This window comes from Plectrocnemia conspersa, unplaced genomic scaffold (assembly GCF_051122295.1).
Source record: "Plectrocnemia conspersa isolate PC_06_02 unplaced genomic scaffold, ASM5112229v1 ptg000001l, whole genome shotgun sequence".
In the NCBI taxonomy this organism is placed as follows: domain Eukaryota; kingdom Metazoa; phylum Arthropoda; class Insecta; order Trichoptera; family Polycentropodidae; genus Plectrocnemia; species Plectrocnemia conspersa.
The window spans coordinates 31,559,688-31,578,131 of NW_028277165.1; the positions used below are offsets into that span (position 1 = coordinate 31,559,688).

General features: G+C 30.8%; 1 protein-coding gene across 1 annotated transcript in view; it reads left to right on the plus strand.

Annotated features, from left to right (window-relative positions):
* LOC148239629 (uncharacterized) overlaps window positions 1-2,768 on the plus strand; it is a 49,582-nt gene extending 46,814 nt beyond the window's left edge. The window contains exons 2-4 of the mRNA XM_088197070.1: window positions 81-300; window positions 2,251-2,444; window positions 2,523-2,768. Of these exons, the coding sequence (XP_088053196.1) occupies window positions 109-300; window positions 2,251-2,385 (327 nt within the window). The 5' untranslated portion in view covers window positions 81-108 and the 3' untranslated portion in view covers window positions 2,386-2,444; window positions 2,523-2,768. The remainder of the gene's footprint in view (window positions 1-80; window positions 301-2,250; window positions 2,445-2,522) is intronic.
* Window positions 2,769-18,444: the final 15,676 nt, after the last annotated feature.

Genomic DNA, 18,444 nt, shown 5'->3' on the forward strand with positions numbered 1-18,444 from the left:
CGGTCAATAAACATTAGATCTAGACTGGTCCAGGTGTAGTCGTGGGTGAGTGGTCTTATTTCGTTGTGTCACTGTGTCAGATGAACACGACCCGGCCGGGACGAGCTAATGAAGTTGAACCCAATTGAAGAAGACGATGAGTGTAGGACTTGTGATTACTATAAATTACACAGCCGTCTACGAATCTCTCCGGCGGTCAAAGGCCGATTCGATATTGGACAACGGGAGAAACTTTTGATGCTGGGGTCAGATGACTTCAGAGCGGCGAGGACCTCGCATCCTTCACTCGGACATAGTATGGTAAGTGAGGAAAAAAACGGAGATAACAACTGGGTATATGAATGTATCAGATGTGGTGATGTAGATTTTGAAGCTATGGAATGATATTAGGAGGAAGACGGTGGCAGTTGCGTAAGGTAAGTTTGAAAAGTAAACATTTTTGCATTATTATTAGAATCGAAAGAGTAAGTTAAAAAATTACGTTTTTATCTAATTTAATTAATATATTTTAATCGTGTCATGTGAACGCTCGTCGCCGAGCATTCCGACGCGATTTTATTGCTTTTGACGTGAATTTTTGAATTCTGAGAAATAATAATTGCTCTCTTGTTGATCAATATTTGGTTTATATATACCTCAATTGATCTTCACTATTTTTTGCATTTAAAAAAAAATTAAAACCTTAATATTTAAAAAAAATTACACCTGTCCCCCTCCCTCTTGTTTATTGCTGTCTATTTATGTATAGCAAGTATAGTGAATTAATCGATTTTTCTATATATCAGTAACGAGCGTTCATTCTGCAATGGCGACGGCACGATTTTATTGCTTTTGACGTTGATTTTTGATTTCTGAGAAGGGATAAGGGATTTTTTGCATTATTTTATTAATCAAAACTTGTTTTAGATGTGCTTCAATTAATTCCAATTATTTTTTTGCATTTACAAAAATGAAATTGAAAAAATAATACATCTGCTCCCCCCCCCTCCCTTTTGAATTTGGCCAGAAAAATGCAAAAATGACTTTTTTCAGATTAGGTTTATGTCCGAACAGAAAATAAACGTTTTGCATCTGGCAAATATATTTTCATAAACCTTTAAAGTAGTATATAATGTCAGCTAAATTATATGACTTCACTAGTAAAAATATAACTTAACTGAAAAATACACATTCACTGTTAAATTTATTTATCTATGTAAATAAGTACGTAAATGTAATATATATGTATTACTATATGTAGAAAAATTGAAATCAGTCAATTTCACCAGAACCTGCAAAATAAATTATATGTTCACTGGTAAGTATATATCTCCCAGTGAAATTTATTTTGATATGATTTATTTGAAATAAGATTTTTAGATTTCCTTTGAGGGATAACCCGAGAATTTCTGATCTAGAATGAAATAACATGAATTTTTCTGGCCAAATTAAAAGGGGGGGGGGGGCAAATTTACCCACCTGCCCCCAAACCAAATGATAGATTTGTGATTGTTTTTTTTTTATATTTTCTTATAGGAATAACCTGAGAATTTCTGGTTTAGAATCATTTTTCAAGGGGAGTGGGAGTTGGGGGCAGAAGTTCTTTAGTCAGTGGCCGTTTTTTTAATATTTCGATTTCGTTAAGATTCATAGTATTTCATTAAATGACATAATTTTTTTGAGGGGGGGGGGAAATGTTTCTGCCTGTCTCCCCTGCCTGACGTCCCTGTTTTAATACAAAAATAACATTATTATAAGACTTTTTAACGGATAAAAATAGAAAAAATGTACGATACACAAGAGGACGATTTTTTTCTTATTTTACAGTATTTTGTGAATATAATGAATTTAAGTATAGTTCTTATTTTTTAATTGTTATTAAAGTAAATACAAAACAGAGGTACTATTATATTATATAATACACTTATAGTCTGAATTAAAAAAAAAACATTCCCACTACTTATTGACAGAGTTTCTTCTTCAATCAATAAATAGCGATTCGATCTAAGACACGCATAGAAAAAGAAAGAGAGGACAATAGCGTTTCGGGACATCCTGTGAACTCAAGTGGTTAAGTGGTGTTACATCAACTGACCCACTGACTCTTATATATTGATCTACATGCATGTCACACACACACATATAAAAAATGTCATAATCATAATTCACAGGTTTAATTTTACAGATCGAGAAGGAGGGTTGGGTCGAAACAATCGTAGCAAATTGGGACCGCGAGAGATGAGGAATCCTTTATGATTATATTTTTTTCAGCTCGGTGGTGTAGAGCCGCGTGCTGTGACCGTCTCGGGTTCGAACCCCGCGGGGGGCACGCTTGTTTGTGCAGTGCATTATGGGCCACGGATGCTGCGAAAGATGCTCCAGATAGGAATCCATTTGGCCGCTTAATGGACGGAATGGAATTGTTTTCGGACGCTATCTGATCGCCCGCTTTGATATATTGCGAGGTGAGGAGGTTCTTCGACCGACGATTTTTTGGGGCAATTAAAACGTTTGCGGTACTAACGATGACGTTTCTGTTGCAGATTTGCAGATGAGCGGATTTCTCAGAGCTCGGGTGTGACTTCTGAACGACTCAGAACTACCGGTGAGTTTCGTTAAAGTCATCTTCTTCTGGATGATATATGAATAAGCTTGACCGACGTTTTTTTGGGGACAATCGAAATGTTCTGAAGATCTTATGATACTGCAGTGCGTGTAGTTTAAGTCTCAAATATAATATATGATATGATTATACTTTGAAGCAATAAAACCTTTCGCTTGAAAATCTACAATGTGACTTTTTATTCATCCAGTTTAGTTTTATGCTGCAATAGTTCGGCGGTTTAATAATGTCAAAGATCTGTCTATTGTTTAGTGATTTACATTTACCATTTACTTTTGAAAGGTGACAATTTTTTTTTATATATTGCACCTTTCTCAAGTCCTTCGCTTTAAACATTTTAGAACAACCCATTCTAAAAAGTTTGATGACGTTTTATTGACACATAATAATTATCATTAAATTCTGAGCTTTCGCAAGCTATTTATTTGAGATAAAAAAGCTAGATTTTTAAATATTATAAAACTTTAATCAAATTAGATCTAATACAGTGCTTCCTATTTTATTTAATTATACAGTAACATATATTTATTTTATTATTAGTATTAATAGTAATAATTTGTATAGCGCACGATTAAAATTCATTAGTAAAATTACTATTTTTTAACACATAATACATACAACATAAAAACTCTTTTGATCATTTTTTTGTCGAATAAACATTTCTGTACGTATCAACTAAGCTTTCACAAATTGATGGATCAGAGGTGGAGTTAAGCAATAACGCGAATAGCTCTATTTCTTATTTCTTATTTATACAAATAATTACTCGACGGACTCTCAAGACTTACTAATTCGAATCAGCAGACAGACGAGGAACCAGGAACCAGAGCGACTCTATTTTACAAGCACACGATTCTTCATTCAACACAGCTGCATTTTATACATACATAAATTATATATTCGAGTGCAATAAACTGTGTATCATAAGTCATCTTACTACTCGGCTACTTTACTATTATTTCAGACGATGATCCCAACATCAAAAGAAATATTAAAAAATCGTATTAAGTAATACAGCATATAATTACACATTTTTTTTAAAAATTCGTTTTTATTTTTGGTGGAATATTTAAAAAAAAACAATTTCTAAAATTAGTAAAAAAACTTTAACTCTTTGAGTAGTGAGTTAATTTGTTTGTATATTTCTATAATTATTACTGTTGTTATTTATTTATTATTATTTAATATTGCATTTATAGTAAATAATAATAAAAAAAATCAGTTTTTCTATTACTTTTCTTGTTTGAATAATTTTACTACTTTTCAGTATTATTATGTTTTAATAATTTATTTTAACACTTGTCTATTATTACATTTTGTTAATTTATTTTACATATTTATTATATTTTTTTCGGCTTTTATGTATTTTTTTATATCAATACAGAGGCGTTTTTATAAAATTTATTTTGTTATCTTAATTTATTTCTTACTCTTTAATTTATTGGTATTATTGTGTATAGAAATCATTTACAAAAATTTGAATTAAAAAACTATATATTTTATAATTATAGTGATTTTTATTTCTTCGGTTATATAATATATGTAAATATATAACTACCTGGGGTAACTCAAAACAGTGAAAGATCGACCGCCGTACATGTACGGCGATATTCTTGTATTTTTTCTATGTACCGTTGCATTATTTACAACCTAATTGTGCGCTTTTTTGTTTATAGAAAATTTAAATTTTATCCTTATGTTATTTATAACAGTCAGAAAGCAAAATAATAATGAAAAATACTGTAATTGCCGAAATTTCATAATTCACTCATATGTCTGAGTTAAGATTGTGCTGCTGTGGACTTTTTTAATAGCTGGTATTAAACTTTTTATGTTTTTTAAATCATTTTAAATAATGTTTTTATGTAAGTCAGTTAGAAGTAATTTAATATGATAATATTTATTTGAGTTGATTATTTTTATTATGTTTTATAACATAAAATTATATGTGTATGAACATATATTAAATATTAAAACTGTTTTTTTTATTTATTTTTTAATTTACGAGTATATTAGAATATTTTATCGTGTACTACTCGATACGAATAAACTGTGATGCATATAAAATATTCAGCTCTGAAGATAAAGAGAAACAGTCTGTACGAAACGTCAGTTAGAAATATGAGTAAAATAAATGCTTGTTCAAAGATTATTTAATGCAGAAATGAGATTATATGAGACAATATTCCGTAAAGCAAAATCAAGACGCAATAAATGTTCTCTTATACTTCCACCATTCAGTAACCGATTTTAATATACTCCATCTTAGGAAAAATATAAAAAATAGTCTTATAGACATTAAGTAAATTGTTTCGCTGCTTTTCACTTCATAATTAGTACTTTATTGATATATTTACAGCATATCTCGATACATAAATATTTTCGTACCACTTTATGCCACCATCGAGTGCTATCAACCAATAGTTTAACTGTACGACGATAAACTAAACGAGTTGATGCGAGATCGGTCGAACCGTTCTTCTGTATCCTTTTTTTATGACCATCTTTCATTTTTGTGCTCCTTTTTCGTCCTTTTTCTCGTCGGGATTTTGCCGGTTGCATTATACGAGATCGTGACTGATTCATTCCATTTTTCTAGCACAAACACTATTAACGCCGAGTGTGGCGAATCGAACAGCACGGTGCCACTATTTATAATCGGCTCCAAAGTAAATCAAATAATTTTTCATTAAATCAATTCAACCTTTGGGAACGTTTGTTTGATTATAAAGGATCAAAACTGCGGAGGAGAGGATCGCAAATCAGCCGCGGGCATTTCGGTTATCTCAGGATCTCTCATCTAATTTGGAAACTGCGAATCTTTTTCATTATGATTTTTTTTATTCTTTTGCCAATTGTAAAGTCGTTTGTGGATTCTGCAATGACGACGACAAATTCAAAGTCTGTTTGACACAACAATGACGTCTTTTTTGGGGTTCGATTGTATTCGATTCTTTGTCATGCGCGTGCCGCGAGGTACAAGCAAAATACTTTTTGGCAAATAAAGTCTTTTCGCAAAAATCCAACCCTTGGGCCAAAGGCGACATTTTTTCGCATAGTTCAATAAAAAGCCTCATTACTTTCTTGAAGACCATTCATCCGTGAATTTGTAATATTTTTGTCTATCATCATCGGTTCATTATTTTCAAGGATCAACCATTGTGCTACTGTTTGTTGTAGAAAAAAATAATACTCCTAATTATAGAGTACGATGTGTAATCTTTAGGTGTTAGGGTTACCAAACACCTTTATTTCTAAAGGAACATCTTTATATATTATACACCACATTGTTATTATATTTGTGCATTGTATAAACACAAAGAATATGTTTACACTTTTAATAATAATGTATACTATAATATAAGATGTAATATTTTATTGCTAAGTATAGTACGATTAACCGATTTATATAAATAAACCATGTCTATTATATAAGGGTATTATACTTAAAAATTATTTACATATATAAACGTAGATCTCGTAAAAAAATATGATTCTACTCTTAATTTCCATTGACTCAAAACGTATTATAAATTCAATGGAAAATTTATGATCTAGCATTTAGTAATAAAATAGTGTCTAATGGATTAGTAAAATATTTTTCATATAGTAAGATTTGATCTTAAACGACGTTGAGAAGTTAAAAATGGGTCGATCTTCTGGATCTGATTTGGCTCTAGATTTAATTTTGAAAGGTAGCGAAACCAGTCTCGTTGCTCATCTAAATCCTATTTTTGATTTGATTTGATTCCCAAGATCTAATCCTGCTCTTTGGAAATTCACAAAAGTGCATAAGTACACTGACACTGTTACAAATCTTTCATCAAAATGGTGGCAAAATCTCTCGAAGCGGGAATTCAAATAGATTTTGAGAAGGTCTTCGATAAGGTTTGTCATGCGTCAAAAAATTATGCCTGTGATTTTTATTTTTGTGTTGAAATTAAATTATAAATAAAAATATCATGCAATTAATATTTTTGTTATTACTAAGAAATTTGATTATTAAATAATATTATTATCATAGCATCGCAAGGATACGAGACCTTGAAATTTATCTTTGAACCAAGATCAAGTTTCTCTCGCATGTGTGCGCGTTTTATATTAAATATATTTTTTTCTGAACTTTACATAAACGTTTAATGTATAATAAAAAAAAACAAAATGGACTGATATGGGTCAGGGCCGCATTGTGATTTTTTTATTCGTCCTTGCAGCCTTCATATGTAAATCCTGTCAGCTGGACCCCATTGTTGCCATATCGAGCGTTTGTGGTGGAATTAATTTGTGATAAGTGTAATGGAATCCGCCATGCGTTACTAATAAAGAAATAGGGTTTTTAAACACAACGCATTCTGTAAAGATTCGTGTTTCATACTCGATTGCGTTATATATAATAAACTTAACGCGCAAATATGATATACACAATAAAACGCATGAGGTTATTACGCATCGAAATTGCAAACGGGTTCTTATCTATGAATCGCAATCGATGAGGATATAAAGAGTTGATTTTATATATGTCAAAGGATTTAAATAAATTGTTGTAATGCATGTGATAAAAAATGTGACGCAATGAATAACTTGTAACAACATACTAATTAAAAAAATAACAATTAATAACATATTTTTAATTTAAATGTCACAAAGTGATGGACAATGCAGTTTTTGCTTATGATGCTAACATATTCTTATTATGATTAATTGTAATTAAATTTTGCAGTAGTGCTTTAAGCGTAAACAAATTAAAATCATAATTTACCTAACGGTACTCAATTAATTATTTTAATTTAATAAATAAATAATTTTTCCATCAAAAAAATATTTAAATCACATCTTAAATTTCTGCTCTGTGATTGGTCATTCGTCGTGGGGGATGTGTCAGTATGTGTAAGTACACAGGGCAGATTTTGATTCGTTGTTCTCTAGGTTGATTATATTATTGTTTTACCATGAAAATGTCTTTTGCGAATAGCAATAATAAGTTGTGTTCCAGTTTTATTTATTATCAGGAAATCATTTGAAAACTGGTTTTTAATTTAATTTTACTTTTATAAAATAATAATTAAAATAAAAAATTTTCAACATAATAATATATAAAAAATCACTTAAATATCCAAAACTTATTTTCTTTGGTTTATAAATTTTTTAGGCTTGACACTTTTAAGGCATTCTTAACACTCTGGTTGCTAAACAACGATATATCGTTGTTCGTCATTATATAAAATAAACGCTAACAAAAATTGCTGTTAACGCAAGGATGCTCGAAAAAGTAAATTAATTTGTGAACTTGTTACACCGTTAGTATGACAATGGCATGAAATAGTTTTTTAATATATATAATATAATAAAAAAAGAGTTTTTAAAAACACCATAGCATTCAAAGAGTTAAACGGCTTTTAAATTACATAGAAATTAAATGATAGTTTTTAATGTATTTTACAATCACTGTTTTAGTATTTTATTATGTAATTTAATAATCACGATTATGTATCATTTTTATTTGAATAAATTTAACTGTTATTATTAGGCAGCATTTAGATAAATAAGTTCGAGTCAAAATAACATATGGATTTTGTATCCTCCGTTCTTCGTATATAATATAAAGGCGTTCCATTTAAGAAATTATATTGGACAATATAATTTCACAGGTTAATGATCTAAACAAATACAATTGTATTTTTAATAAATTAATACTGATACTTTTGTATTGAAAAATATTATAAAATAATAGGTTATCATATACATATTTTAAAATACTGGACATCTCGTATTTACTAGTAATTTTACTCTACTGTTATATTTAATTTATGTGTAGAAACTTATATTAAATATTTCAGTATAAATTTCACATTTTGCTTAACTTCTAAATAGTATAAATATCATATAAAAAATGCTCACATTATTTATTTTACATGATTTTACGTATCATATTTTAAAATCATTCGTGAAGATGTAATACGATGGTCATTTCAAAAACACATCTTCATATATCCACCTCAAAAATGATAGTTTAGTGTTTCATAGAGTTCCTTGTGTGAGAATCATAGTCGATGGTTTTTTGGTTGTTGTTCGGTGCTCCACATTGCACTTTTTTGTCAAGGGGTGGACTCACCCTTTTGTCGAGGTAAAAGGGATGAGCTGGAGTCTGGCTGTCTCCTGAGCGGACAATGGCGTTGCCAGGTTGCCAGGGCGCTTCCCATCGAGCATCTTTAACGGCATTCTCTCGTATTATGTTACTGCCGGGATGAGATTACGAGATTCGCCGTGAGAAGTGTCTTTGTTGTCGTTTTAGAGCATTTTTGATAGATCATACGGCACGCACACGAGTGCACCCCTTCGCTAGCTTCCATAGCTCAAACAATAAAATATCTTTTCCGTGTATTAGATTAAAACATTTAATACTGATTATCTTGCTATATATTTATATTCTATAATATTATTACAAATTTTATGTAGAACATTTAAACCAAATTTTGACCAATAGGAGAGCGCATAAAACAATTATCACTTCTCAGAAGTCAAAAATCCACGTCAAAAGCAATAAAATCGTGCCGTCGCCGTCGCAGTGGGAACGCTCGTTACCGAGCGTTCCCACTGCGACGGCGCCGACACAATTTTATTGCTTTTGACGTGAATTTTTGACTTCTGAGAAGCGATAATTGTTTATGCGCTCTCCTATTGATCAAAATTCGGTTTGAATATACTTTGATCAATGCTCTTATATCAGAAGTCTGTAATATAATAATATTAATATTAGATTAGGTTTGGGTTTGTACATTAAATTCATTTTTACAACTGTTAAATTGTGTGTCTGGTGCTATTAAAATAAAATGAATATATTCATGCCTCATTAAATGGTTATTTTTAATAAAATAAATTTAATTTAGTGTCAAGCCAAGGTAAAACATATATATGATGTGGTACTAATAGATACGAGACAGATATTCTCTTCATATTAACTACTAATAAAAATGCTTTTTTGCATCTAAGCGAGCAAATGATTGAAAAACGTTTATACGTTACGCGTATCGTCGTCGTTCGACGACGGATAATATTAATATTTTTTATTTAACTGGAATACAATAGTGTGTATGTTATATTAATTGACTTTTAAGGTGCTTAGTTTCATATAAATTACTCTAAAAAAAGTCCACTATATTTACTAAAATATTTTTTTCAATTAGGAATATAATTAGTTAATGCAGATTTAGGATTTACTTTAAATAAAATATAGAACATATTTTATTGCTTGTTTAATAATAATGTTACAGACTAATATAATATAACATTATTATTTGTCACTGCAGCAGATTGAAGAATTATTTTAAGAAATGGTAGATGTAAAATATTTTTTAATAATAAATAATTTTACTATATATGTATGTGTGCGTGTCAAAAAGTACGTAAAGGTTTAATGATTTAATTAATACGTATGTGTAATCCTGTTGTTATTTATGTACCGATAAGTCATGCATTTTTTATTTCTGACATTTTAAAACAACTGCTTATATTGAAATCATTTATAAATATAATAAATGATGAAAGGAAAACACAGAAGGACATTTATATATATTTACAAAATATATGTTTCCTTAATCATATCCTTAATATATTTATTTTTTATTATAGTTTAATCATTATACATAACTTGTATACACATATAAAGTTTTATACTTAGATTCGAATGTCACATGAGTTAAAAAAAACGACGGTTAACAGTAAAATAGTGTGTCGTCTGAATGGACGGGTAAAGCTTTAGAAAAAAACTAGTATTTGGAAGTCGCCGCTTTGGGATCAAATCCCGCTGGACCAAAATATTCGACCGGCGATCTACCATATAAGACGTATAAAAATAAACGATTCTCAACATGCGAGTCAATAATATAATAAAGCGTGCCGAATTCGACACAGTCGAGTCGAAAACGTTTGAGACTCTTTATATCGCGCAAACTCGTCGGATGCTGGCGGTACAATGTGGTCCTCGGCACAATGCGGGAATCTCGATTATTCAACTGTCACTTTATTGAATCGCCCATTCATCTCCCGGCCGGTGGGCTATTCCCTTTTAATCGATGATAAAGGGGTATTTTTGATATAGTGATTAGTCGGCCAACGGTCAAGACGAGGAGGAAAACTCGTCTCTAGCCAGAGATCGCTCTCGCGACCGTTATACTTGTTGCATAATAGGAATCGGGTTCTATGATATGCAAGGTGGCATCCAATGGACCAGTTTTTAGAAATTTCGATTCTAAAGAAACCATTTGAATATCGCCCGATTCCCATCGAATCAAAAGATTTTTCATGGTCAGATGGGGTTGAAGCTGTGTGAAAGTTGGGATTAGATACCAAACTAGATTCGTCCGTTTCAGCTATTCTTGTTATTGGGCTGCAAATTTACGCTGGGAGGATTGGGGTGTCAATTTGAAGCTATGGTCATCTTATTATTTTCATCTCTACATAATAGTTTAATCTGTATGTATCATAATTTTTACCAAAATCGGGATATGATTTTGGTAAAACATTTTTTTAAATATACCGTAATAAAGTATTTTAAAAAACACAATACAATTACAAGTTTTTTGCCACAAAGATATGTATATAAATTTAAACGCTAATGTCAGATTTATATCATTTTTAAATGACAGATTCATTTACGGAAAGAATATGTTATACGTTAATTTGTGTTTTTTTAGAAAAATATTTTCTGGAAAAATCTATCAAAATATGTGTAATATATAAATTAACTAAACTGTAGTTTTAAATTAATAATTAACGAAAGTAACATGTTAAAATACTTATTAATTTTTTTTTAATATTTAAGGTTGTGTTATGAATATGCTCTTTCAAGTAAAAATTTAACGTTTATTTAAAGATCAAAAATACATAAAAGTAACATGTTATAGAATAAACTAATAAAAAATACTTGTTAGTTAGCACAGGCCATGCGCAAATTTGACAGCTGCGAAACGTCCATTTGCCGTTTAAACCCAAACCTAACCTAAACGAATATGATGTTTGGGTTTGAACAGCACGAGAAACGTTACAGTTACAAAATCTTTTTACAAAGTCAAATAAAAAAATATTAATTATTCATTTAAATTATCACACTTAAGACTACTTTGTAATACACTGAACTAGAAAGCTGAAGCTACTTAAGATTACATTTATGTGTGGTCTTATTGTAGAAACCGATTCTGGAGATTAGTGAGTTAAATTTTTTCGCATTTTTTTGGTATATTTATGGTAAAGGTATTTCAAAGTTATTTAAGTTTGGTATGATATATATTATTTTTATTGCTTTATTTTAAACGACTTGGAGCTAAAAAAATGTATGACTAGTGTTACTCCACCTCTAGCAATTGTATGTTATTATTGATAAATAATTATTTTTTTATTGTTATTGCGATTTATGTGTAATATAAGTTTTAGGGCTGCAATTGCAGCATGCTTTTTGAATTCTTTCGCAATTTGTTTCGTGAATTTAAGCTTAGAGTACAGAGGTATATACTGATTTTTCTTTAATACATGGAGGCAAGAGTTGTCTGCATGTTTGTTTATTTAAATTTTCCATTTAATAAAATATTTAGAATTTTTGGAACTTCATCTTCCTGACTTTGAGTCTTCTCATAATATAATAATTTATATCCTGATAGACCCATTCTCTCAAACTCGATCCAATTTGATAAAAAACGGACTTATGCAGAGTTGGTTCATTACCAGTGAGTCGCCGTGTTGTTCAAAGTTATGATTAGATACCAAACTAGATCCGGCGATGTATTTCAGCGCAGAGATAATAATTGTATGTACAGTGGAAAGTTTCCGATAGTTTGCCGAGCGCCATAACGTCGAGCTTAATTTCGCTGAACCCTGCCACTAACCCCACACGTTCAGGGGGTGGCTTAAGTCCTTATAAAGCGGAATTCGTCACCGCAAAATTAAAAGCCATCTGGCAGAATAATTCGCCGCATATGTGGATTTGAACCCCCCAGAGTGGTCTCTCGGACCGATTGTGATTAAGCCGTTCCGCAGAAGAGTGAAAATTTGCGATTAATCCCTTCGCATGACCACATTTTGCCCACTTACTAAACTTCTGACTCTCTCTCTCTCTCTATACATATCTGGAATATGGAATATGAATTTTACTACTGGATATGCTTGAATCTAGAGTCTTTTATACTAAAAGTAAGAGATTTGATCATTTCAATCAGGCGTATAATAATATTATAAATACAATTTTGGCTGCAAAGATAAACTAGCTGTATCATCTCCTAAAAATATATAAAACTCATTAAACATAATATTATTATATTTTTTATGATACAAAGTATTTTTAATGATATCCATAGACTATAAAATATATTTATATATTCATTATAAAACTAATAAAAATACAATTTTATTTCTTTAGTAATATTTAGTTATAATTATAAAATTCCCAAGCTTTACTTTAATCTAAAAATATACTGTAACATTTTTTTATCTAAAGAACCTAAGAAATTATTTCTATTGCATTATGATGTTGGCAAATTAAAAATAAACATGTGCTCCAAATATAGATATTCTAGATGTATTATATATTCTGCATTTAAAACACTCTATTGCTCCATTAGTTGACTTATAACTTTAGACACTTACCTATATTAAATGCACGCATGTCTCTTATTACTTATTACCCCAATAATTTAACCGCTTCGATCGTAAATCCACTTAATTGTTTTGACCTCAGCCGCTCATCGAATATCCTCCCCCAGTTGTATAAAATTTCATTAAGTCACACCAAAGGGGAAAGATTCGAGCACATGTTGCTGCTAATTATTTTAAGAGTTTCTTTTATTATTGCATCCATTCCTTGATACAAAAAAATTTAGCCATGTTACAAAATTGTTCGAAACAAGGTATACTCGGGTGCACAACAAGGGGATGATTTCGGATCGATCGTGACCCCCAACTAGCCCCCAACATCTGCCTCTATTTACTCTAAAGCTCACCCTGACTTGTATACGCACGTAAAAAAATATTTGGACAAACATCATAACACTATTATTGCAGATTTGGTGTTTGGACTAATCAGAGGCTAATTTTACAACTGTCAGTTGAATATTTTACATATTTTTTCTCAATGGGTGATTGAGAAAATATCTATATTACAGCTGATGTAAAAAGCGACAATCTAACACATTAAGAGCAGCTTCTCAACAATTTGTTAAAATAAGAATGAGTCATTAGATGAAATGCAAAAACTGATTCTAATTGCATAATATTTTAAAGTGTGTTATGTAATAATTTATATTTAATAATTTAGAGTTTCGAAAAAAATAATATAGAAATATTTAATAGAAACTTTTATAAGGTTTTTAAATTTTTTTGTAATTGGTCTTTATGATCATTGAATAAATTAAAAACTTTGCTTTGATAAGTTCAATACGGAACGTTTTTCTGGGCCAGATTTGCTTCCTGATTTAATTTTGAAAGGTTGTGAAATTAATTTTGCTACTCCTTTAAAGCAAATTTTTGATCTGCTTTTCTAAACGTCCTTGATTTTTATAAATGCTTGAAAGGTGTTCTGTGTTACTTCCCACCTAGCAAGCGTATGTTATTAATTACAACTTAAATGAGCTGTTTATATAGTAAAATAAATATTTTCCCTTAATGTCTAAACTTAACGCTCTTTTTTTTATATATTTAAAGATCGACTTATGTCAACTATTTTTAAATACATAATATGTGCTTAATAAGTTTTTAGTGCAAATAAAGAAATGATCAAACATAAGACGGCTTACAAAATATTTGCGAGGGCTTCGCGCAATATTTTAGTTTTGTTTTCAGATTTTTTTTGCCTTTTGTTCAGTCGCTTCCATATCTTTAGTATTGACAATGAAGGAAATTGAAAGCTAAAATCTTACATATGCCTTTGATAAATTGAATACGGGTGGTTTTTCTAGGCCAGATTTGGTTTTCTAATTTATTTAAATTTAAATCATATTTTAGATCTGATTCTTTAAACGTCCTAATAATTTCCTGCTCTTTGGAAATGCGTTAAGCTCATTCTGTGTTACTCCACACCTAGCAAGCGTATGACTCTTATTACTAGTCTAATTAGTTGTTTATATATTAAAACAAATATTTTTTTAATGCTTAATGTTAATAAGTCTCTTTTTTCTGGTAATCAATGTAAATTTAAAGATCGACTTATATTTAGTATTTTTTAAGGCATAATGTGTTTGAATCATCACATTGGTTAATGAGTTAATGGTTAATGATCAAAGTTAGTACGGTGAGGATTTCGTGCAATATTTTTGTCTTCAGATATTTTTTGCCTTTTGTCCAGTCGCTTCCATATTATTGTAATAGCTCTTTAGTATTGATTATTGATAAAATTAAAAGCTAAGATTTTACATATGACTGCAAGTTGAATAAGGGATGTTTTTATGAGCCTGATTTGGCTCCCGATTTAATTTTGAAAGATTGTGATATCAGTTTTGTTGTTCCTTTATAGTATATTTTAGATCTGATTCTCTAAACGTCCCGATCATTTATTGCATTATGGCTATTCTGTGTTACTCCACACCTAGCAAGCATATGTAATTTATTACTAGTTTAATTATATGTTTTTATAGTAAATTACTATTTTTTTCTGTTAATGCTTTTTTTTTGTTTAAACTAAAAGATGAACTTACATTTAAAAAAAATCATGTAATGCGCATAATGATTTTTTGTGTAGACGGATCATGAACAGTCTTAGGATGGTTCACAAAATATTTCTGAGGGTTTCGCGCAATATTTTAGTTATATTTTCTAATTGATCTTTAGTATTGACTATCGAGGAAATTGAAAGCTCAGATCCTACAAGCTTTGATAAGTTGAATACGTGACGTTTTTTGGGCCAGATTTTGTTCCCGATTTTGAAAGATTGTGAATCGGTTTCGCTGCTCCTCTGAAGCATATTTTTATCTGTTGATCTGTTTTGAAATGCATATAGGTCATTCTTATTTATTAAAAGTAACAAAGTGTGTATCAAAAATAATTAACTCGTATTTTTGTCAGGTCATGTTAAATTATTTTAAATAATTATCCAAAGGTCTTTAACAGTAATAATTTTTTTATGCACTTAATTTAAATAAGTGGCGTTTGATTTTTGAAGATGTTTGTTTAAATTTACGAATAATGTCTTATTAGAAAATATTCTCGCGAGCATCATACACAAGATCAGATAAGCGGCGCAATTTCGGTTCACGAAATCTACGCTCTTTACGATCTGATTGCCTCGCCAGTACCTTAACCATCATTTAATGTACCGTTTGCTTGGTTTAATATTGCACGTGGCAAAAGTTAACCGAAATAATTAACTTCATTAATTAGCGCTCGACCAATTAATTTTCGATGGTATAAACGCGAATGAATCGGTCACATCAAGATTTGGCAGAAAGCGTGACGTTATTGTGTTTTTAACAAGCTCATATTTCCCGGTTGTTGTTAACAAGCTCGTTCTCCCGACACTTGTTCTCACCCCGACTTTCCTAATGGCGATCGGTGCAACAATTTATTGGTCAATATTGCGGGGGTTGCGAATCTGTCGCCCTTATTGATGGTGGTATTTTGTGTCAAAACAATTGACAATTGACACGCCGCTCGAGAGGGACGCAAGACATCAAATCAAATCTGTTTGCGGCGATTCCTTTTACGGTTAATAAATGTCACAATCAATTTGTCTTCTATCGGACATACGCAATTGTTATATCAAATTCAATAAAGTATAAAAATTACGATCCGAAAAAAATATCATTCGATATAGTTTGAAGCATACTTATGAATTATATTTTTGATTATTTTACCTGGTGATGACAAAATGGACAGTGGCCTATAATTTTATATAATTTATTTCCATTTTTATGCATAGGAGTAAATTTCTTAATTTAAAGTATTTTTTTTTCAACGATAGGTTAAAAAAGAACAGCGGGTGTGCATTTATTGAACTAATATTTTTATTTGAAATTATATTTGAAATTATATTACATACTTTTGTTTTATAAACAAAATATAATTCATTATTTTTATATTCAAATTCACAGTTACACATTTAACCGTAGCACAGTTGCATGCCTATATCGATATAAAGGATTTTGCGCAGCTTCGGATTTCGGGTCTGATATAGGGTCAGCCTTTTTGAGGTCACAAGGTCAAAACTGGGACATCCCTCGGACCCACGGTTGCGTGTGCGCGATTTTTTTCCGGAACCCCCCTGAAATGTACCGACTTTGGGGTCAAAATTTCGTGATGTACCCCTGACAATCGATCAGGGCCAGGTGCGGTATGCAAGAACAATACGCAGCCGGGTTTCAAAGCCGGCGATGGACCACGGGGGAGAAATTCTATGATACATTTGTGCCGAAACGCAATATCGAAAAATAATACGAGCACCGCGTATCTACACACCCTGTGGCTTCGAAAAAAGAATTCAATGCACTAACATACATACAAAAGATTCGATACATGTAAACATATGATTTCTATTTTATATTTTTATTAATTATTATTTCTCATATCTGGTATTTTTTCGTAGCTAAAATTTATATCTGAACTTTTGTCGATCCTGAGCCTCGATATGAACAGACCCATATTTTAAAGAGCTGTCGAAGATGAACTCTGTGAAGCTTTTATAAAACAGGTAAATGTTTATTTATTTATTTCGTGCAAAACCATATAAATAGACCTATAAAGTATTTGGGAGCAAAGGTTTTTCCAAAAGTTGCCCAGTCAGTGGTCGATTTTTTAATATTTCCAATTTAATAAGATTCATATTCACTTTAAAATTCACGTCAAAAGCAATTAAATCGTGCCGTCACCGTCGCAGTGAAAGTGCTTTGTTATTTAGCGTGCATAATAAAACTGTTTATAACAATATTACGACTTACAATGAGTGAGAATCGAATGAATGATATCTAAATCGAATTTTGACCAAAATGAGAGCGTAAATAACAATTATCACTTCTCAGAAATAAAAAATTTACGTCAAAAGCAATAAAATCGTGCTGTCGCCGTCGCAGTGCGAACGCTTGGTTATGCTGCGACTTTTTAAATTAATATTAAAAATTTAATGTAAGATATCTAAACTGAATTTTGACAAAAAATAAAGTGTAAATAACAATTATCATTTCTCAAAAGTAAAAAATTCACGTCAAAGCAATAAAAACAGTTGGAACGCTCAGTTATACCGCGATTTTTAAAATTAATATTAAAATTCAATGTGGAACATATAAGCAGAATTTTGACCAATAGGAGTCGCAAAAAACAATTATCCTTTCTCAGAAATCAAAAATTCACGTCAAAAGCAATATAATCGTGCTGTCGCCGTTGCAGTGGAAACGTTCGGTTATACTGCGACCTTTCAAATTAATATTACAAATTATATGTAGATTATCTGAAGCGAATTTTGACAAATAGGAGCACGCAGTTATCCCTTCGCAGAAGTTAAAGTTTCGCGTCAAAAGCAATAAAATCGTGCCGTCGCCGCCGTAGAGGGAACGTTCGGTAACGAGTGTTTTCACTACGACACGATTTTATTGCTTTTGACGTGAATTTTTGCCTTCTGAGTAGTGATAATTGTTTTTGTCCCCACCTATGGACCAAAATTTGGTTTGAATATTCTTTGATCAATTCTTTCATATTAAAAGTCCAAAGTAATATCAGAGAGCATAGCTATAATATTTTTAAAACCTAGTGCAGACTAACTATGGAGCAATATGTGAAATGCGACATCAGTCTGCACTTAGAGATTGTATTTTGGTGTCAGCTTAGTTCGTATTTCGGACTTGACCTAATGAAAGTTCTAAAACTAAAATTAG